General features: G+C 35.9%; 1 protein-coding gene and 1 long non-coding RNA gene across 3 annotated transcripts in view; one reads left to right on the forward strand and one right to left on the reverse strand.

The window, feature by feature from the left end:
* Window positions 1-1,309: 1,309 nt before the first annotated feature.
* Window positions 1,310-24,468, reverse strand: part of LOC140160496 (TBC1 domain family member 1-like) — a 110,188-nt gene continuing 87,029 nt past the window's right edge. Inside the window, 12 exon segments of the mRNA XM_072183730.1 lie at window positions 1,310-2,136; window positions 5,190-5,417; window positions 6,623-6,792; window positions 8,579-8,738; window positions 9,435-9,467; window positions 9,469-9,528; window positions 10,749-10,900; window positions 12,133-12,291; window positions 13,454-13,615; window positions 14,461-14,637; window positions 15,849-15,982; window positions 20,184-20,491. Of these exon segments, the coding sequence (XP_072039831.1) occupies window positions 1,777-2,136; window positions 5,190-5,417; window positions 6,623-6,792; window positions 8,579-8,738; window positions 9,435-9,467; window positions 9,469-9,528; window positions 10,749-10,900; window positions 12,133-12,291; window positions 13,454-13,615; window positions 14,461-14,637; window positions 15,849-15,982; window positions 20,184-20,491 (2,103 nt within the window). The 3' untranslated portion in view covers window positions 1,310-1,776.
* On the forward strand, window positions 16,624-19,673 carry LOC140160499 (uncharacterized). Of its 2 annotated transcripts, XR_011859986.1 has the most exons (4): window positions 16,624-16,758; window positions 18,227-18,302; window positions 18,402-18,478; window positions 18,637-19,673. It is a non-coding gene; the product is annotated as an uncharacterized lncRNA (long non-coding RNA). The 2 variants fall into 2 exon arrangements; XR_011859985.1 differs by lacking the exon at window positions 16,624-16,758 and having other exon boundaries at window positions 18,006-18,302.

Genomic DNA, 24,468 nt, shown 5'->3' on the forward strand with positions numbered 1-24,468 from the left:
GCAAGAAAGAGTGGTATGTTATTCAATTAAAAATAACATCTTCTAATGCCACTTTAAATCAGGACACATTAATTGTTACTACTACATTTCAGTTTCTTCTTTGATCTACAACTTTTATAGTCAAAAGGACTATTCCAGTTGAAATCTATACATCCCCTATAGAAAATGTGGCCTTAATCATCCAGCTAATGTGAATTTCAAATGGGGTTACCTGAATGGGCGACTCCATTTGCTATCTATACACCCTGTGTGGGAGATTAAGTTCATGTCATCCACAGGGGGTGTATGGATTTCAAGTGGAATATGCCAATACCAGTATCCTTTTACCAGATAGATGCACTTCATCAGTGTTCGAAATATGCCTCAAAAAGTTACAGGCCAGCCGGGCTTGACCTTAAAAAGTTACCGGCCAGCCAGGCCGGCAACTAGATGCCAGTCAGAAAAGTTACCAGCCAGGCCAAAACCGGCCCTATTTCGAACGCTGCACTTCACCTATAGTGCAGATCACAGATTGGCTGCTATGGAGTCTACATACACCTTTTAATCATAGGACATGATGAAACAAAACTGATTGTTTTTGCACATTATCAACTTTCATTTTTTCACTTCATGTACTGTATCCGACCTAATTAACACCCCCCTAATACGCGCCCCTACATTATTTTCTAGTGATACCATCTCAGCGCCCTCTTTTCAATGCACCAATACAATGCAAAAAATGTGTAAATAAAATTATCTTGCCATATATCCTCGAATAGTCGCCCCTATGGGCTTTGCATTTTCCAAAAGGGGGCGTTTATTAGGTCATTTTTAGAACGATAATTCCTGTTAAAAGCCTGCTAAAATCGTTAGGTAAGCTTAAAACTCATGCTGAAACTATGAACTTAGGAACGATGGCTTCCGGTTCACTTCTGGGTTTACGATCAGACTTTCGCCAACTACCAGTGTCATTAGTGATCATGTGTGCACCTTAGCTTACTACACAAGACAGCATGGAAATATCGAAGGGCGGATATTCGAGGATATACTGTATAAACCTTCCGGATAATGAGGAATTTTATATCAAAGAAACAAATACTGTATTTTGAAGTATAAATTCCCATTTGTAACTTTCCATTCTTAATTTAAAAAACAAATAAATGATTGACTTAAGCACCCTGAATGCTAATTATATCAAACACAGCCAAGTTTCAGATGTCTTTCAAACACAAGCCAAGTTTCAGATGTCTTTCAACTGTATCTCAAAATCCAAATTGATTTAGCTGCAAACATTTCATCCAGCTTGATCCTGTCACATGTGTAATCGTACGCATCTCTGAAAAGCCACAGGGGGCTATTCCAGTTGAAATCCATACACCACCTGGTAGACATGACCTTAATTTTCCACACAAGGAGTGTGAATCTCAAATTTGCACAAACTGATTATAATGCAAGGTTGAAAAGGACATTTTGTTACCAGTGTGTCAGGTAAAACATTTCTCATTAGATAAAGGAATGGTTACATTTTTTCTTCATAAAGTCACATGTAAGCTTGAATCGCTGATTATAAATCCAACAAATAGTAGGTTGCTGACAGTGTTTTAAACAACTTATTTCTCATTACATTTAGGAATGGATGGTTCATGAAGTCGAATATTAGCTTAAATTGCCGATATCACATCCAACAAATAGCAGGTTGACTATTAAATCACATTAGATAAAACAAGGTAACGATAACACTGGTACAAATAATATTGCTTATCATATCCTAGTTGTTCCTCTTCATGTAATATCCTCTCAGTTTTTGTTGCCAAAGATCGGCGATTCTATATCACTACTAATATTGCTTATACTGCTATCACTACTCCTCTGTGATGCACGTTTACTGCTTCCGTTTACATCATCACCATCATGTTCATCACCTTTAGCCTCTTTGTTCAGCCGTTTTAAGTCGTCTAGGCCTATTCTATTATTGGAGTTGGTGGATGAAGTACTACTGGACGTTTTCTTGTGGTAGATGGGTGCCGTGAAGTTGATACCAGCTTCTTGGAGGACATTCTCCGGGATGAGAGTCCGTAATTTGCTCACAGTATTCAGCAGTGCATCTCGTTCAAGGTTAAGGTTACGAATTTCGCTCTTCAAGCTGCTCTCATTTTCCTGTACAGAAAGTAAACCATATCAATATCTGGTTAAATTAGGTAATGCTAGATATTATAATCCTCACTCAGAAACTTCCTTCAAATACTTGATTATCTAAATGGTCAAAATTTACTCTCCTCACACTTCAAATTTTTTGAATTTTTATTTTTTCAAATTATGCTATCTGTTGTAAATTTACCATAATGACTTTCATACCTAGAAAGTTTCAGTAAATTAAATGTGCACGATCAGGGAAAGCTTTATCAGTAGATACATGTCAAAGGGTATCCACAGGGTTGTTTTAGAATGCTGGGTTAGTGGGCCACATGCATAAAATATATATCCTGTCAACATATTTGAAAATAATATATTTAATTTCATATCATGCAGATGGTTGCATGGTATGAGCAGTTGGTCACATGGTATGAGCAGCGTACAGCCACTGGCGGTATAAAGGGGTGGCAATGGAGGCATTTACCCTTTATCCTCCCCCACCCCCACCCCAAGAAAAAACCCTTTGGCAAACCCCCTGTCAAAATAAAGCAACCATGGAAAATTTTGGGTAACATTGAGATTTGTGCCCTCCCACCTGTTTCAATAAAACACTACTGGCAAGAGGGTGTTGTTTGGATCAATTCTGTAGGAAGCTATTTCCATGTCCTGTAATGATGCAATATTTGGCATAACATTCATCAGCAAATGAGTCACATTAATAATGAGATGAATGACAAATGTACAGAATACTACCTCTACTACTACTAGTACTACAAGACAAAAAGATACAAAACAAGAACATGGATAATAATGAGATTGAAACAAATATTTTAAAAAGTTTATCCAACAGCTGGGCATATTTGGGCAATAATCATACAAGCGCTAGTACATAAAATAGCAATGATATAAAAACAGACATCTTCCCTGTGAAAGAAAACAATACCTTACTGGACTTTTATGTACATAAGGATATTGCAAATATTCATACAGTGCTTGTTTTTTGCATCTGTGCATACTGTACAAAATATAATGAATATAATATGTCATGCTTGGAATAAGTACATTCTTTCTGAAAGTTAAAGTTTACGTCAATAAGTTCTGATTTTCATATATAGGTGCCGATATGCATGGTTTTCAAAGTGATTTATAACATGATGGTAAATTTTATTGGTTGTGTACAAAAAAATCGATTAGTACATGAGTAAGTAAATAGATGACAAGCTTTCTCAAGGGCTTTGATGAATGAATGGCTGCAGTACAGGGAGAGCCAAAGCAGTACTGATTAAAAAAGTTGTACTTGACTGGTGATGAAATCACATCGTGACCTGCTTGGTAAGTGGTGGACGTGATACATGATGACCACGGATCACACGCACACGCAGACTTGATACCCGCTTGTGTTTAAGAAGACTGTCGCATTGACCGTTACCAACCATTTTGGACACAGGTCCTGTCTGAAAGTTTCAAGTGCAAGTATTAGATGTTATGGCTGGTGTTTTATGAGGAAGGATGATTCCCAGAGCCTTTCTCTTTTCGGTAAAACAAGAACAATCAGAGAGCTACTGCAGCTGACAGAGCAAAACAGCACTCTCTTGCACTGGTTGATGTGTGCGCTTGTTAATGAGCAACAGACGGGGCTGTGCTCCGTTTAGTACCCTTCATGAGCACAAATAGAAACTTTGGCGCGTAATTGCACTGGCCAATCAAATTACCAGTCTGTTGTTATGATTATGGGGTGATTGCTTTGAACACACACCATGGGCAAGAGAGTGCTGTTCTCCTGTAGCTGAATCCACGAACTCCAACCAAAAACGTCATCATGATAGACACACCCATTATTTGCTTCCAAATAACATAACGCAAGTTGTGATTTATGATGTATGGTATAAGAATTTCATTTGCTAAAGATCTGTTCAAATATAACATAAGACTTGTAGAATAAATTTATATTTGTGAGTGAGCAGTATGAACTTGCAAATTCCCTACTTTGTGTGTGTGGGAAAAAATCACATTTTTGAAAGATTTTGTTAACCATAAAAGAAACATGAATGATAAAAATCTCTTGAAAATTAGGGTATGGGAAAAATAAGCACTCCTGTAAAAATACAACAGCCTAAGGCCATCTTAATTAAATCCTGTGTCTGAAAGCTTATAAGAAATTCAAAACCTAATGCGAAATACGGTGTTTTTACTGTATTTTTATTTTTTTTTATTTTATTATATGTCAGTACAGGATAAGCATTTTGTGCCAATAATATCCAATATTGTAAAATGTTGGAATAGCAGACAAAAAAGTCACTGCTACAAACTACTATTCTTCTAGAGATAAAAAAATGAATTTCTTGATTTTCAAAGAGGACTACGCGCACGATTTTACTAACGCGCGCGGCAGCTTTGAGACACAGGATTTAATTAAGATGGCTTAATCTAATAAAATGTAATCTAATTTTACAGGGCTTTCATAGCACCATTACATGAGATCATCATGCTTTACAATAACAAGACAGTTCTCGTATCACAAGTCAGGTCAATTTCCCAATCACTTTGAGTAACTGAAATAGAATAAGGGTTTCTCAGGAAAATGCTGGTCCCTGGGGCTTTCTTGGTTTGTAAAAAAAAATTAAATATTGAAACAAACAAAAATTTGAAACAATTTTTATACAATTTTACCCACCATACACCACTTGGCCCACCCTATACCATTTGACCCACCCATACATACACAACTTGACCTACCCCGACACTCCCGAGACTCATTCTGACACCCCTTAACCTACCCTGACACCTCTTAATCCATCCTGACACCCCTTGTCCTACATTGACAATACCTGACCCACCTGACACTCCATTCACCCATCCTCACACCCCTTAACCCACTTGATACCACTTGACCCAACCTGACACCATTTGACCCACCCTGACACCACTTGATCCACCCTGACACCCCTTGCCCCACCCTGACACCCTTTGTCCCACCCTGACACCCCTTGCCCCACCCTGACACCCTTTGTCCCACCCCGACACCACTTGACCCAACATGACACCACTTGTTACAATTTTTTTTAAATAGGCCTTACCCGTAAGCTACTGATGGTTTCCTCATGGTTGTGTACAGTGTTATGTGCCGCCTGTAACTGCTCCAGCAATTGATTGTTATGTCTACGTAGATTGCGATTAGCTTTCTCCATACTATCCATATCTGCCGTTGCATTGTGTTGCATGGGAGTAGGGATCATCTCCTCTTGGAAGATGTGGTATTCTACCTCGTAAGAATGCAGCTCCTTAGAGATGTCCATGCTGCAAGCCTGTTGGAGATCAATGCAAGCAAAATATAATGGTGAGACATATGGTATGTAGGCCTATACTGTAAAGAATGAAATTTTGTGTGCATGAAAATTTCAAATTTTGCAAGTGACATGGATTTGTGAAATTTATACTCCTGCTAATATAACTATTTCCAAAAGGCCTATAAGAAAATGTATTAATTTTGTGACAATTACATGCCACAAAAATGAGTTCTTTCAAATTGCGAAAATTACGTGCCACAAAAATATTTAGCTTTACAGTGATTCATAGCATTTGATGTAATGATTAACCTCTCAACCACTTCAAATAGTAAACATATGGCCATCCCCACAAATGTGTAGGTTTATTTGCATAACCTTGCATAACTGGCAGCATACTCATGTCCAGACATCTATATTTAGACTATGTCAAGCAACTAGTGTATATATAACATGGACTGGACAGCCAAGAGTACCAACATGCAGAGTAGACAAGTTTAAGGAGTCATCTCAGGAGTCCCACTTGTAAGGTCACTCTAAAAGCAACAAGCCTAAAGCTGAATTTATACTCAATCACTTTGCAAAAAAGCCATTCTCAAGCATGCTCAGTGTTTTCTTTGGGTTTCAGAGCATCAAGCCAATCAATCGATACAATCACTGTGGCAAAAAACGATGACGCTTTTGCCAGTTGAAGAAATCTCAACTTCGAGCGATATCCCTTGACACGTGAATGCAACAACCAGTCATTTACAACCAACTAGAATTGTTCTTTTGCTAATTAATTTACCTTTCTCATCAAATATTAACTTTCGTTGATGAATTAATTCAAACCAATAATTATTGACAGCAAAGGATGTTCTAAAAATGTATTTTGTGGCATTTAAATATTTTAATTGTCATCTGCAATCACTATCGCCGTGAAAAGTATAAATGCAAAAATGATGAGCGATGTGTGAGGAAATTATAGCCTTATTGAATATTACACACAACAACCCTGCAGTTAAAGGTAGTATTAACATTGGAATTATTGAAAACATCTGGGCCTCATTACTGCTAAATTGTTAGTTTAAAGTATATATAACTATACATATCAGAATGAAAATAATCTGCACAATTCAACTGTGATGTCAAATTTATAAAAAAAATGTTCTGTTTTTTGGACAAAATTACAAAAGATCGTGATTTAGACGCACTCCACTACACAGCAGTATATTTTCTAATCTTACCTGATTAATGACTTTTTCCATCTGGACCACTCCAAAGGTTGGTAGGTTATTCTTCAGAAATTCAATGGTGGCCTCAAACCCATTGCAAGCTAGTAGAAGCTCCTCATGGATGCCAAGGATGAGAAGAGCTACTTTGAAGATGACATCAAAGCCTTGAAGGAAGATGAGGTCTGTCCGTGTGTAGATGATATTAAGAAAGTATTAGTATTATCAAGACAAAGTTTCTCGTCATATTAAACTTTCCAAACTTCTTTCAAAAATAAGGTGTTATAAAAAATATCACTCATCAATTCTAAACAACTGATTGGATGATTGCTTTCTCAATGTGTCATGTTAATTAGCAATAATGTACCTCTATTGCATCTGCAATGCAATTAAAGCGCGACACAGTCTACGCCATACCCGAGTATTATGCACGGCCATGCATCCAATTTTGCTGCAACACACGCTGTCACTAACGCTGTGCATGTGTACATACTCCACCTTGATGTAAACAACTTAAATATTTGGGCACTATGGTAATATATTCTCTTTAAATCCCAGTATAGTGTAATAAACTTAAATAAGCTTCAAAAACTTAAATAAGCTTCAAAAACTCCAAAACACGGCAATGCGAATTATACTAAGTGTACCATACAGAACTCATATAAGCGACATATTACGTACTTTAGGCTTCATGAATATAAGAGACCGTATTATTTTCTTAACTGGATGTATGATGTTTAAAGTTAAAAATGAAATTGCACCCTCCTACCTCAATGATCTGTTTTCGTCCAGTTAATATCATTCATTCTGTTAACACTAGAGGTAGTGTAAATGGCGATCTATATGTTCCAAAGTGCAATACAAATTATGGTAAAAGCTCTTTCCAATACAAAGGTAGCGTATTATGGAATGTTATTTGAAAGATATTAGTCAAGTCAACTCATTAATGCAATTCAAAAAGAAACTCAAAGAAGACCTGAAATTGTAGCACAACTAATTCTGCAGCTCATACATGTCATATGTTTTAAATACTTCGTGTAGCTCTTTGAATTATTTTTAATTACAAAACTTGGTTTTCATGCTGTATAATATTTATATAAGGTATTTTAATGCTGTGTAATATTTATGTAAGCTCAATTTTTATGGTTTTTAATAATGTATAATCTACGTGTATTTAATGCTTTTATATGTTTGTCTCAGGGCCCTACTGAAAATCAACATTGTAATATTTGTTGAGTAGGTTACCCTGTTTAAATATGGTTAATAAATAAATAAATAAATAAATAAATAAGTATTTGCAGTAATAGATCAGGAGTTTTCATCAGACGGCTTCTTGGCCAAATTCAGCCCACCGACTACTGATAATTGACACTTGTCCAACTCTAAAATGTAAAGGAATATGTATTTGACCCTTGTGGGCTGCAAATAAATACAGTTGCGAATCCATGGAATGCATATAAAAGAGTGTTGCAGCATCTTTTACACCCAAATGTGTCCTCAGGAGTAAAAACATATAATGTGTTTGGCTACGCCTCGTACATCATTTATGTTTTTACTGCCTCGGTCAAATTTTGATGCAAAAGATACTGCAGTACCCTTTATTTCTTGAAGATGGGTGACCTGATCGACAGCATCATTGCCCCCCCCACTTTTTCTTATCAAAATGGCATTAGCATTAGAAGAAATATATTCTGTTTAGATGTTATGAACGAAAAAGTGACAGCCTCATCCCCAATTGTGGTATACCACACAAACCATTCTATGGGCTGTTGCGAAACACGTTTTTACTTAACTAACATCAAACAAGGTAATGCAATTTACCTCAAAACTTGGGAACTAGATTATTGTGGTACAGGCCTCAATGTGTGGTACAAAACACAACACAAAAAATTCTGATCACCTACCTTTAACTGCCTAAAATTATTCTACCATTGAAAAGGCAACTATGCCTGTGTTTGTTTATTTACTCACCAAATACTTTGGATACAAAACCCAACGGGAATTGTGATGCGAATATGGTAAGAAACCATGGAGCTGCATAAAGAGAGGGCGCTATGTCGTTGATCTGTAGGTGATCGTGAAGGCGTCGGTGATGGTCGTGAAGAAGACGCTCTAATTGGTACATCTGGATCTGATGGAAAGAATCACGGTACTTGGTTGGTTAAAAGTCATTTTTATGATAAGTCACACATGTTTCTGTTTTGTTTTTATAAAGATGTTCTTGTCAAATTACTGTGTCAAGTAAAAATGTTCACAAGATTTTTATTTTTGCCCTTTTTCGCTGGTTAATTTCAGAACTGTGAATTTAACAGCCCAAGAAAATATTTTTGACCTATATACTTTAATGTGTACCTGTTTGAAACAGCGAGTAAAATATATGTGCAAACTGTTTGGAACAGTGGAAATCTCGAAAAATGAATACAACAAAATGTATTGTATCGTATTCCTGATAACATGTGCAAAGTAAGCATTTCAATAGCAAATTCACCAAAGTATATACAAGGTTTATGCTAAAAATGGCAAAGTTGCCTAAAGTGATGACACATCAAAACTACTGTAACATATGAAATATTTGCATACAAATATGTTCTGCATATCTTGAGAGTGACATGGATTTGGCAACATTTTCATGCTGGCATATATTTCTTTTTCCTACAGACACTTTGAAAATGTATCAAATTTGCAAAAATTACATGATGCAAAATGTCAGTGTTGGCCCTCATCAAATCATGAAAATTGTGTGACCCACAAATATTGTTCTTTATGGTATCAACAACTGGAAAAATAAAAATCTTGTTTTTTTGAATAAAATTTGAAGTGTAGTTACCTGTAATGAAGTCATATCTGGTCTATACTGTCTCACGGAAGCCCAAACCAAACATAAGGTATACTAGCATCTCAAAGGCATCCTCCTCATCCAACTAGAGCAACAAAAAAAGTATGACTCATTAAAACATAATGTGAGAGAAAGAGAGCAAAAGGGGTAGAACACAGATGGGACAGAATGAGGGGATAGAAAGGGGAAATCAAAGAGGGGGTAAGAGATAGGGGAAGGACTCAGGGCAAGGAACTAGAGAAGAGGGACAGAAAAGAACAGAAGACAGACACTGGACAAATATTAGTGTGCTTAGGCACAGCAGCTGAAACGAGTATACCATCATGCATTGCAGCATATCTGCATGCCTCATATAGCAAATGTATAAACAAGAGTCGCTTAGATATTGCGAGCTATGGCTAGTTTCACAATACTTTAGGGGTCATATTTTTTGCAAACAAAAGTCTAAGCTCCCCTGATTTAAGTGAGTTATTGAAAGTTGAAGAGAGGGATTCTGTGTGTACATTTTCTATGGCACATTCAGTTCTATTATGGTACCGCAAAGCATAATGGGACACTTCCTTCAGCTGTTGTGGTGCTTAAGTATGTGTGCATAGAGGTGTGGGCTGTGTTTGGCCATGCACATGTTTCCACACCCATAAAAGTTTTTGTTTTTCAGCTTATGGGAAAAGTACCAGTAATAATAAAAACAAATTAAAAAGTCCCAAGGGTTCATAAAGAGCATGCAACAAAAATGCTTTTCCAAAAGATATCTCTTGGCTCAATTCAAGCTTCATGCATAATGTTATAAATTTTGCAGTTCTAATAATTATCTTCAACATTGATAAAAGCTGCATCAAAATGATCATTACTCATCAGTTGTGATATAAAAACCTAAATTCTTCTAATTGCAGCATTAGGATCCTCCTGAACAAATTATGTGGATCTTATGTTACATTTTGATGTGGGAGTCTTTTACAAAAATCACTTGTAACTGTTGGGTAACAATCACGTTGATACATCCTGTATAAAGGCAGCTATTAGAGTTTCTTGCACTGCAATGGCAGTAACTGGCATGGAACAGCTGCCGCATGGAAAATGCCAGGGCATAGATTTTGTCTTGGTTTGCAAGAATCAAAATCCATCAAGTTGATTCTTGTAACCGAATCTTACGAGAATCTCTATGAGAATCGATTCTGTGATTCTTGTCGAAATCTAGGCCCTGAATGCCATAATGGCATCTGCAACTCTGGTTCAAAAGTATTCAATCCCGTAACAAAAAGATCTGTAAGGGAAATCATTGATAGAATTGAGGAGGCAACTTACATGCATAAGTAAGACCCCAGCAACAAAGCTGAGCCCCTGACAGTATCCGACCTCTTCATCCAGTAGTGAGAAAGCCTTGAGTAGATTAAACAAGGATAGCTGCCCTCTCCCTAATGGATTGGCAAAGTATGCATGCGTAGGAAACGTGCGACCTGTTGACATAATCAGAATGCACAAACTCTCAAACCTTGTCATGTGAGAATGGTAATAAACTTAAATGAAACATTCATTGAAATTGCTTTTAGTTGCAAGAGTAAATTGTGATCCATAGACAATCATGCACATAATATCATGTTGGGGATGAAAACAAAACTCGACCGACGTGGTTCCGGGTGGTTCCGTCCGGTTGGAGCTGGTTTCTATTGTTCTAAACAATGGAACACGGTTTAACCACCAGTAACCGCTGGTCAATGGGTGGTCAAGTTTTGATTTCATCCCTTACATTGTCATAAGTAGCTTTTTAGCAGAACTTTGGATTCTGCATCTTTTTTTTTCATGCAAAATGTCAGCAAGGCAATTGTAAGGCTATCGCCACACATGTGGTATTAAAATATTGAATTGGGCTTCTTTTTGCTATTCCATGATGAAAATTTGCCACACAGGTTTTGAGTTAAATGGTCTTCAAAAAAGGGGAGTTACTTTTGACGTATTTAGATGAGGATTATAACATTTTTTTTAAATAAGTCTGTGCAACATTCTATACCTCGCAATCAGTTTAATATCTACATGATACAGATATAACTTGTATTGTTTGATGTGGTAATCAAATTTTGACAATTTCATAACCAAGAACCATTCACATTCACAATCCGCTTGAACAAGATGCACCAACATACCTTGACATGGGAAATTCCAATTGAAATCCATACACCCCCTATGGCAGACATGACCTTAATCTTCCACACAAGGAGTGTGAATTTCTAATGGGGTCACCTGAATGGGTGACTCCATTTGAAATATACATACCTGTGTGGGAAATTAATGTCATGTCTTCCATAGGGGGTGTGTATGGATTTCAACTGGAAATGCCAAATATACATCTCAAATATATAACGTTCGTACAATTTTTTTGTGTTGTTGCTATCTTCAAAATACCGTAAAAACTTGATAGTTAGCATATGCGCTTACTATCGAGCGCTTTTGAAAACATGAAATTGTACCAAAGTCTGGCGCTTTACCAACTGAGCTAAAGGGGTTGAGACACACATTTGCAGGTTTACTTGTTCGTATATATATCCATGTGTATCGATGATTTGCTCAAACCCTGTACACTTTTGTGAATGGGGCACTTCATGTTTGCATGTTTTAAAAGCGCTCAATAGTAAGCACATACATGTATGCTAACTATTGAGTTTTTATTTACTGTAAATATTCCATATCTTACCTAAATCGATAAGAATAGAATGTTGATGTGTGGTGAGTCTCTTGAGGAGTTCTACGTATGAATCATGATGAGGTATTGCCATGGTAATAGATTGCTTTCTTAGCTTGTGTTGATCCACCAGGAATGTCCAGATCTCTCCTCGTTTGCTCCTTGGTATACCTGAATAACATAATATTACACAAGATGAGAATTGTTACAAATTCACATTATTATTGTTATGACCTGCAGTTAAAGGCATGAGGATGACAAAACAGGAACATTCTGAAAAAACAGGAAAAAGCGTGTAAAATGTGGCTAAAAATAAATAAAAATGCAGAAATTTGGACAACAAAAAGCAGGAATTCCTGCTTGGGCAGGAAAATTCTCATGCCTAAAAGGGTGAACTTGGGTATGGGCACAGAGTTGTAACTAGTCTTGACTTTTGGATGTAAATCAGATGACTGACTCAAGTTACATTCAGGGAGTCATGATGATGACTAGCTATGGTTTAGCAAAAAACTTCTCTTCAAAATGCATATAAGTGTTGTAAATAGAACTTGTTTTGCCAACAATCAACCCTTATGTAGCGATTTCACATGAAGGATAATGCATCTACTATGCATCCAATCATAGGTGGTTACCAGATCCGAGTCTGGTACACATGAATCGAGATCACTCTACATTCATAATGGAACATCTGAAATCTCTCAACATTGTGGGAGAGGTCCAGTTTCAATTTCCGACGCGACGGTGGCAACTTGCTGGGGTATTGACTAATGCGGCCCATACATGATCAATTTGATTGGGGACCCTAGATGCAGGACTGGATACAAAATAATATTTCTCTTCAATATTATTGAAGAGATCTAATCTAGTTTTATTGACGGTTGGACAATAAAATCACTATTATGTTCATGTGTACAGCGCACAATGGTAGATTTTGTATCCACTCTTGTATCTAGGGTCTTTGATATTGATTAATCAAATTGATCGTGTATGGGCCGCATTAGTAAAAAAGTTTTAATTTATTGACAAAATCTGTAGATTTAAATCACAGACTTCCGTTCTACCCAAATCAAAAGAGTATGCCATCCTTCGGAGGGGACATTATGCTGTGTGGTCCCATGTATAGAGAGTCATACCTATTATAATTATACAAATATATGACAGTCAGTTTAGAAAACAGTAGGATATCCCCTGTCTGTCCCAAATCCTTCATAGAGCTGTTTGAATATTCACAATTTCAGAACAGATCAGATGAGCGTTGATAGGTGGCGCTCTGTGCTTTGTAGAGCACCATATAAATGCTTGTAATAAATAAATAAATAAAGTTGAATCGTACCTTGCTTGAATAGGCGATTGATTTCATCCTCATCAACCTTGGCAGTAGACTTGTTAGGTTGTATTAGTAATCTCTCCCACTCCTTGGTGGCATGGATCAGACATGGGTTCAGCTCCTCGTAATTGAGTTTGATGCGTTTCTCATGAGCTGCATCTTGACGAGCTATGCAAACATACAAACCAAAGTCATTATGGCAAAATACAAGAAATATTAGATTTAAGCATATGCAATGAGTTTATTACTTGTAATGTTTCAATACATAGACTTTTCAAATGCGGAGACAACATTTTTATATTTCTTGGGTACAAATAAAATCGGAAATAAAAGTTTGAGTCTGACAATTCTGTCAACCAAACTCCAGCACAGTTTGTGATTGGATAGTATGGAACAACTCTGCGGTGCTTTACTTAGGTATGTGATACTAACAATCATGGCCTGTGAGTTATTTGGTACACAGGATCATCAGACATAAAATAGTATCTTTATTTCTGGTTTTTATTATAGCTATAATTGTCCATCTAATGTATCTTATTTCAAGCAGTTCCATAAAGCATTTAGCCACAACACAGGAACTTTGCAGCTTCAAGAGCGCACACCCTAGACATTCCACAATGACTATCACAACCAGGATCAGCTCCCGAGTTTTGTACAGGTTACAACGAGACAAGTAGCAGTAAGTTCCTTATCCAGGGGAATTTCAAGCTAACTCAATTTTTCCACGAGAGCGTACTAAACCACCGCCAGGGTTCGAACCCGCAACCTCTCGCACCATAGTCAAACGCCTTATCGACTGAGGTAACTTGACTGTTGACTTACCAAATCCCAGGCATCAAATAGTGAACTAATGCCACAGAAGTCGTCAACCTAGAATGTTGACAACTGAGAAATTCCAGGCAAATTTTGAGTCAGACTCAGAACCAGAATCTGGAGGAAAGATTCTGCGCAGTTGTGTCCCCGATAACCTTTTGACCTGCGTTTGAATTATTTGTCATGTTCTTAAAACCTACCTTTTAGATTAATGTTTTCCCTCTCCATTCGTATCAGTAGAATCTGCTCCATGATGGCTTTCCTCCACATTGCACGTATGGAGTTTTTCGATGTGAAGCGAGGAGGGGTCAAAACTCCCTTGGAACTTCCTTCTAATTGGTTTGGAAATACTCCTTCCTCTTCCTCTTCAACAATGCCTGGTGATTGAAACATATTCAAGTAAACTTAAAGCCATATTATAACATTTGCTGAGGAGAACACCCTCAAAAAATTTTTTAATTCTGGTTTTTACACGATTGTAATGTACTTTAGTCAATAAAGATACACTCTGCAAAAATCAAGACTTTAGGTGCTGTAGTTTTGTTAAAATCCGAGATTTTGAATAAAACGATGGAACCGGCGTTTTATTATTACGATGGAAATATTAATCGAAGACGTATGCACAGTACGTACACGGCGTGCGGGATACACATACACACACACCCCGAGGATCGTACCATATTACAACCGCGGAAGTAACATGCATAGGCGCTAGTAGTAAATTCCAATTTTCTATGCTTTACCTCACTTGTTCGGCTCAAAATTAAAAGGGGACATTATCTGACAGTAAAAGATAACATTTTATGGAAAATAAATACTAATCTATTTTTACAGAAATGTTATAATATGGCTTTAATCTTCATGTTTTACATTCTTGGTGAAACAACCTGGAAGTCAACAGAATTGACGTGAATAGACCTTCAAATTGTATGATACCTATTAAAATTAACTTACACAATACTTGAATCACTATAGGATAAATGTGCGAGTTAAGGGTAGACGAGGTATTGTTGGTCGAAGCAACCTAAAAATCGATTTTCATTATCTAGATCAATATATTATTGAAAATTAACACCTTGATGTTTTGCAACAGTTCATTCTACAAATCGTATACTCTGCAAACTTGCTTAATTTATAGTTGTTAATTAGTTATGTACGTTTTACAAAAGTGTTGTTGTTTCAGCCCTCTTCACAACGTAACTCAAGAACCGCAGCAGCTATAAAAGTATATCTGTGATATTTTAATTCTTCTACACGCTCGCTATGAATTGAGCAATGCAATTTTTGCCAAAGCTCACTACCATTCGTAAGATGCTGTGAACTACCAAATCACAACAATTTAAAATAATTAATAACCTTAATACAAGGAAAAGAAATAAAACCTAACCAAAATCCAAAAACCTAACCAAAAGGAACCCACATCATCTACACTATTGTATTATCTCATTTTTTACTTCAGCCAGGGGAATATGTGTGTTGTGATATCCTTTATCTTCATATAATTTGTTCTCGGCAGTTAAAATATTAAATAATGGGCAAGGCGGGATTGCCACAGTAAAGGATACTTCACAATTTCATAAATTCTTACCTGGAACTGGTTTGGATTCAGCCATCGGGGTGACGACTCGCTGAAAAATTGCTTGTCTCCATGACGACCTGCGAGATGGTGTCATAAAAGGAGTCCTGGGTGAACGAGGTGACCTCTCATCAAAACTCATGGCCCTGTATTGTGAGAAAACAACAAGAAGGGTGAATAGATGGATACCAAAAGATATGGAATTTCAAGGAATTGATTTGGTACTGAAATTTCAGAAAGGTACCTAGCAAAACTGATGATTCAGCAAAACATAGAATCGTTGGAATGTAAATTTGGGTACAATCACAGAATTCACTTGAACATTCAAAGTATACTACACAAATAGTACTGGATTTAAAATAACAATTCATTTTTACCTTAACATTTTCAGTTTACTACAAAAGCTATAACCTGGAACTGAATTTTAATCAAAATTCTAATCATTCATTTTCTGGAAGACTTGAACCTTTTCAACTTGGACATGTTCTGTTGTTTCATTTTCTCATGATTTTTTCTTCTGATGTTCAAACTGGCCATACAGTTCCAAGGGGATTTTTGAGCATTTGCCAATGGCCATTCAATTTTTATGAGTATACATCTACACCTTAGAATTAGACCATGGTCTAAGATCAAGACTGGGTTTGATCTTGATCACCTCTCAAAAATCCTTTTTTAAAACCTTAAGTATACATAAGGTAAAGGAGACGATCCTGTATAGACAGTGATCGGAGTGCCCAACTCTCTTTCATTGGCGATTGGGCCAGACTCCTCCATGTAATGTTGCTATAGGTAGACACGATCGCATCTCGAACGTTAGAGGGCTCACTGCCGCTTTCGTGAAGTGAGCATGAAGGGTCGACAAACTTTTCAACGAGTCACATTTCCGATCGCCGTGGGAAAATTGCTTGTGAATAAATTCAAGGTAAGTCATTTATTTCATCATAAATTTCGTATCCGATGCTTGTTTGTAGTAAAGTAGTAATCGAATGAGGTATAAATACTCACGTTTTGGTTATAACTTGCGTGTAAAAATCAAAATTCGGCGGCATTGGTACACGTTAATGCACGGCCGAAACTTCGATGATACAGCTTGATTTCGCCATTCTAAATTCATTAAAACATTCATTTAAGTCACTTGTAGCAGAAATTTTTTTAAACATGCACTTGCTTTGATGTTTTCTGAACTTGAAAATCGATATTGGTTGTTTGTTAGTGAGTGCGATCAGTGCGAAAACATGTGCGGTATGGACGTAGTGCAAAACGTAAATAACAAAATCATGAGGCTTGGGTGCTATATTGCATGTGTGTATGCTTTCAGCGTTGACCTGAATAACTGGCAACGTGAATGGCTTGCCTGGGAAATTACAATGCAACACGCATGCGCATCAAATCTGAACCAGCATTCAGGGGGTGTTAGTTGGGCGTTTAATTAGATTGCTTTTCTTTCCCACTTAAAAAAAAAATTTGATCCATGATTATTTTGATTATTTTATTTTTTATATGATATTTATTTATTCTTGCAATTTTCTGACTGATAGATTTATTATTTTTTCATGATATTTGGTTCTGGAGGATTTTTTTAGTTTTAGGCCTATTCTCAGGGTTGTAGCTAGAGTAGACCAGTTGAATGCCAGATTATTTTACTATCAAATTTCTGGCTCGGGGCACAATCTTTTTAGCGAACATGAGGGATCGGGGAATGGGATAGGGGTATGCCCAAAATTTTTTTTGGTTTTTACTCTTTTATAATTAATTTAAATTTTTTTAAATTTTTTTTAAAATTTTTTTTTTTTTTTTTTTTTTTTTTTTTTTTTTTTTAGCGAGTCGCCGCCGGTCCGTGCTAGCTACCCCCGACCGGTAGCGGCTACAACAACCCTGCCTATTATTTTTAATCTCATTTTATTTATAGACTGATGAAAGCCAGGTCTATTTGCAGATCAGTATGTTTATTTATTTATTTAAATATTTTCCAACATATTTATTTTGTGATTTATATTATTTTGTGATATTGATGAAAGGACTTTTTGTTTGCATATATTAGTTTTATTTATTTATTTTCCAACAAATTTATTTTGTGATTTATACTATTTTGTGATTTTTAATTTCAGTTTTATACTTATAAATTTGATGAAAGGACTGTTTGTTTGCAGTTTAATTTTATAAAATTAATTTATTCATTTAATTATTTTCCAACAAATTTATTTTGTAATGTATTTTATATATATTATTTTGTTACTAGATTCCTTAACTTAATAATTTATTTACGGTACATCTTTATTTATTTATTAGAGGTATGTAATATTTCATTTTTCATTTGTTATCTATATTAATCACATCTTATTGAAGAAGAAATAAAGCAGTAACTTTTTTGTACCAACTTACCATTTCAGTTTGCATATAGCACCTGACACTTGCCTGCCTGCCTGTTCCTCCCTCCCCCTTGATGATGATTGTAGACTCCAAGAGGTATGTAATATTTCATTTATCATTTGTTATCTATATTAATCACATCTTATTGAAGAAGAAATAAAGCAGTAACTTTTTTGTACCAACTTACCATTTCAGTTTGCATACAGCACCTGACACTTGCCTGCCTGCCTGTCCCCTCCCCTCCCCTTGATGATGATTGTAGACTCCAAGAGGTATGTAATATTTCATTGTTACAATTTAATTAAGAGTTCTCTACATGTTATTGTAAATGATAATTAAGTGCATTTCCAGTTTATATAATAAAGAATTACATTATTACATAATATGTATAACTTGTATAAGGTATCTCTTTTTCCCCTTCCAATCCCAGGATCTCTTCGTGAAATGGCATGATGCTGAAGTTAACGAATTGCAACATTTAATTATGCGCCTGTATACTGTGAAGCCTCTGTGACACATGGCAACATGGAACTTAGTTAAAGTAAATTAAATGCTTTTTAAGATATAAACAAGGTTAAAAGCCATCTTGCTTCTCACATAAAGTTCCAGGAGGAAAAAGGAATGGAATCGACAGTGATTTTCATAGAAAGTACATGGTAAAATGATACTGCATCTGTATTATTGTGTTAAATAATAAGTGACACATGGCAACATGGAAATGATTAAGCAGTATTTATACTAAATTAAATGTTATTTGAAGGTAAAAACCAGGTTAAAAGGTTTGTGGTATCTCCCATAAAATTCTGACAGAAAAAAAAAATGGGGGAAAAGTCATTTTAATGCGCATTCTACGCATTTTAACGGGATTTTGGGCGGAAAATTTCAGAAATTTGGGTGTTTTTCCTTGAGATTGGGTGCTTTTTGGGTGCCAAATTAGTATTTATACAAAATGAGACCCTCCGACTCCTAAAAATATCAAATTATCACAAGCAAATACCTCTTTGTCATATAGTTCCATTAAATATGTACTTTTTTCCTCAACAAATGATCATTTTGATAAATTACACTCAATTTTATGTGAGTATTATGTCCCTTATTGTACATTTTGGGCGGAAAATAATGGCGTTTTGGGTGCTAAATGACCTTTATACCAATAAAATACATATATTTGCCTTAAAAACGTGTTTTTGAGGTAAATATTGCACTGAAATCTACTGAAATAAATTGAATGACAATTGTTTGTGTGTATTTGTCTATATTTGTCAATATTTATCAGTATATTTGGTTTAAAATGGGATTTAATGACCAAAATTTATGTTAAAATGACTCAATTGTTGACACTTCCAGCCAAAATGGGTGTGGCATAAATGGGCGTGGTACGCATCTGGACATCTAGAGCTTTGATTGTCACAGTCAATCTAATGAACATGGTAGCTATTATTATATATAACCTGTTTTGAACCAATTATAAGTGATATTTAAGTAATAATTAGGTCCAATAAGTTGTAAAAACACCCATAACTTCATAAGGGCTTAAATTTGCCATAATATGTGCACATTTTTTAATACGAAGCCTGTGTTAAAGTATAGGGCTATTCCACGACACTAAATTTAAGATAACTCAGCTATTTTTAACCCTGGGAGGGTGGTTGACCCCTCATTTTAAAAGGAATTTCAATATCTTTCCAAATATAGTAGTTATGTAATAATCAAACAAAGTTGAAATTTTTGTGAACATGCCTACTATAGGGGGATCGCTACACCTCCTCTACAGCGAGTCTGTTACCTTCCCAGCATTTCAGAATGCCGGTACCCATTTCAACACCTGGGTGGAGAGGAGTAATCGAGATAAAGTGCCTTACTCAAGGGCACAACACGATGGCGTCACCGGGGCTCGAACCCGCAACCTTCCGATTATGAGTCAGTGCCCGTTCCGCTAGGCCACCGTGCTCCCGTAAAATTACATAAATATCTCACCTAGCCAAGGGTTTGTGTTTTGGTCCAACATCCGGCCTTCTAATTGGTGTCTTGAATATTTGGTCTACCACTGGTCCTTCCCGTGGAGATGGAAGATCTCCCAAGGTTTTACTCCTTGGTCTTGTCACAGGTGGACTTCCATGACCCATGGATGGGGATACCTCAGTAGACATTCGCAGCGGTCTTGGCGGCTTGGTGGTGTTGTTGGAGTTATGATTGTCGGTCAGACTGGACGGGCTGGTTGCTATTGAAGATGGAGTACTGGTGATGGGAACAGGGGAGTCACTGCGGCTAGGTCCTGGCGAGTCCTATGAGTAGATGGTACAGTGACTTGATTAATGCAAAAGGAAAACATCTCTGAATGATGAAGTTTGTTACTGACGAAAACTATAAAAATAGCTCAAATTTCTTGATTTATGAACCAAAATTGTTCTATATCTTTAGCAAAGTTCCCAATGTCCCCTTACCATGGAAACACCTTTGCCACTTTTATGTGAGAAAAGAAGTAATGCTGTAACAGCAAAATAAATTATACGGTTAGATTCGGTCAAATCCAACTACAATATTTCATAAAAATATGTGAACTTTGGTTTGCAAATTACATCACATCTATAATCAGATAAAGTTGTTACATGCAAATGCCATAAAGAGAATTTAGAAAATTTGAAAATTGATGTAACATTGCAACAATACAGAATAAAGTTAAGCATGTGCAAATACAAACTCATTTCTGCATTAATTATCCATTCTACATTATTCAAAGCTCGTTATTTCAAACATATAACCAGTTAAAGATCCAAGAAAGAAGCAAATTATGCAACATCAGTTATTAGTATATACCACTTGTTATATTAACAATCAAAGCTGTTTTGTTAATAATTAACCGGTATTATTATTATTATTTATAAGTAACAATTAGTGCTCCCAATTAAAAGGACTTCATCAAACAATTCAGAAAATCATGGTCACATGTAAGTTAAAAATATGTGGCATGCAATGAACCTCCTTCCAAGGCACTTTAACATTTTGATCATGGTTAAGGTTAGTGATACATTGCTGAGGACACAAGGGATAGCTCACTTGTGTTGGCTCACTTCCCTGGGGCTCACTTGGGTCACTTTTACTGGAAATGTTATTTGATCAAATAAAAGCCACTTATTATTCATGAAAGTTTTTTTATAGTTTTTATGTTGTTGTGGGTGTGTGTGTGTGTTTCTATATTATGTTTTGTCTTTTGACCCTTCAAAGGCAACTTTGATTTTAAATCATTTCATTTCCAATCATTATGTTTGAAAAGTTTTACTTCCAAACATGTAATTTGTCAGTAAGAGCAAGTCTGCACCAGGGTCGCAACCTTGCAACCTTTGACCTCATACAAGACCTGTTCATAAATGTTTGCAATACATCCAAAATAAATTGTGTGATCATGTAAGATAGCCAGGCTCACATCTCACACTATAGGTGGCGCTATTCGTCCATAGGGAAGTGGAATGTGCCTGTACGGTCCAAAAATGGCTTTACTGTGGGGGTCAATGGAAAAAATTACTAACAATTAATTTGGACAACCAAAACCTAAGTGATGTTGACTTATGTTGGTACTGGGATAATAATGGATTCATAAACTATCACATAGTGCAATCCATGTTCCACCAAGTCGACACTCGATTTAGCTCAAAAGCAATTTGTGTGTAAATCAAGACCATCCAAAACAGTTTTCTTACAGTAAAGAATAGGAGGTCATCTGGGGTCACATACAGTAGTGTACATTGTACATGTGCCTGATGTCACAATTTCACACACACAATTTTGGACAATTTGGTGACACTATTTTTGTCTGTAACTTCAAAAGTATATGCACTAGAAACATGATTGACCCCTTATTGTTTAGGTAATTTGATTCTCATTCAAATGAAAGAACTTTCAGCTAAAATATTGAACTTCAAAATTTTATGAACATACCTACGTAAGATTCTATCTCTTTCTAATTTTAAAGGGTTCATGTTATGAGAACTATATATATGTGGAGGTTCCGTAAGTCATTTACACAATTCCATTATTTGTCACCCACATTAAAGAGAGCAACTCATCACCCTTGTAAAGAATTTAAGGTGAGCCTGTTAAGGTGAGACACAAAGATTTCACATTGCCAAATAATGTTCCAATATGGCCTACCATCCCAATCAGCAGTGTTTTTACATTCTGATACTCTGACCTATAAATCAACATTAAAAACCAAACATATTTGACAAATGTTGTGAAACGTATTGTACCAGGTATTAAATATAGGCTTGAATCTAGGCACCTGCACAAGACTGAGGAAGATTCTGGGTTTTTTTTATTCAGATTTTTAACATGTTTCTCAAGCTGTCTGCTGCTTTGTTAAATCATGAGTGCTGCTATTCTGAAAATGAGGAGAACAAACTTTATAGTTTTTGCAGTCAGTAATTCAAAAAATAAATGGTCACCAATATATTTGTTTACCAGTTTGATTGTTTGTCTTTAACATGTTACTTTGAAAAACGGGGTCATTTTGTAAAATAGGTCATTTTGCACGCAGAGTATAGGGGAATTTATTACTATTGTGTTATCTAAAGTGCTCTTCTTAGAACTCAATTATCCAACATGACAATGTGTTGAGAGATTAGTCATGGACGAGGACAACAAAAAATCATTAATTGCGATTGCTGGGTATTGGGTTTTTTTGTGGGGGTGGGCATAGAAACCCCTATTAGAAACCCCTGTCATATGAAATCAGGGGTGTGATTCAATGCTTGTGAAATAGGCTAAAAGTAGTAGAAAATCCTGAAGAACAGTGTGAAACTGGACTAAAATACCCCAAAATGGACTGAAAATCAACACAATCTGGTAAATTTGGCCACAAAAAATCTTGAAATCAAGAAAATCTTGAAGAATCACACCCCTGATGAAATGCATGTTAACCACCTCATCCAATGACCTTTGTATAATTCAAGATTGATGGCTCATATTTCCTGCCACTATATATTGATTTTGTAGCAATTTTGCAATGATGTAAATGGACGGGATTTATCTGAAGAGTTCATCAACAAAATGCGACATATACAAAGCTGCCATGTGTACTTGTTTTGTTAATATTGTAATTTAGAATTACTAATTAAGATTTTGGATTAAAAAGTTTTGCGAAATGAAACTAAATCCTAATCCTTTAGTTGGTACAGACTGGCAATAAAAGTCAATTTTTAAATTTGAACATTTCACTAATTTGAGGGGAAAAGAACCAAAACTGTACAATTTTGCATTTTTCTTACAATTGCAGTCACAAAATTCAAAGACTTGGAACAATAAGCTTTGATCTGATTTGAAAATGTGTTTTCCAAAAATTAAAATATATAACCTGCAATTAGTCTTTGGGCTCAATTGTTACAGCATATAAAAAACACTTGTTTTTGTCCCTTATTTTCACAAATTAACCACATATTAACAATTTTTCCAAAAAAAAATGAAAACTAAAATATAAAATAACACTATGACACCTTTTCAAGTCAAAGTTTTCGAACACATCTGCCATATGGATATGGATGACCCAGTTTATAATTCCCGGTCATCAACGCTTAAACAAAGAAAACTAATCGAAAGACACAATCGAGCGCTGGGTATGTCTTGTGTAAGAGATTGCTGTTTATGTTACCACAAATCAATTTTTCCAAATCTAAAGTACCAAAATATGACGAACAAGTGCACTTTTCTTTCCATTAATGTCATATCGTAAAGTGCCAAATGGTGTTAGTTCAATACGTAACCTGATGACCACATGTTGACATTGGCTATAAGCTGTATTTTCGCTCAAAAGGGTACTGTGATTCATGACATTTCTTGTCCGCTATTTTGACTCCATAGCTTACTGAATAAATACCGCTCACTGCACCTAGTTTTCCGAACTTTTGCGATCTATATTAGACTTTATTTCAACACAGAAAGCCCAATTCAACAAAAGTTGTTCTTCCTTGGGGCCGTGATATGGTCTCTAACAATATTGATTTTAAGAAATAACAAATGGGGTAACAAGGCAGCAACAGAGTATATCATGTATTTTGTCTACACTCTTTCTCTCTTTCTGTCACACTCAATCCATTTAGTGTGACAAAATAAATATGCACAGAGATAAATCATCAACTACCTAAATCATTACACTCTACAAGAGTGTACATGCAGGTTTAATGGAAAGCATCAACCTATATTGAAAGTCTGATTTGATCACTACTTTCTGTATCATGCTTATTATACTCAAGCAAAATGAGTTTGATAC

Source organism: Amphiura filiformis, chromosome 9, assembly GCF_039555335.1.
Source record: "Amphiura filiformis chromosome 9, Afil_fr2py, whole genome shotgun sequence".
Classification (NCBI taxonomy): Eukaryota; Metazoa; Echinodermata; class Ophiuroidea; order Amphilepidida; family Amphiuridae; genus Amphiura; species Amphiura filiformis.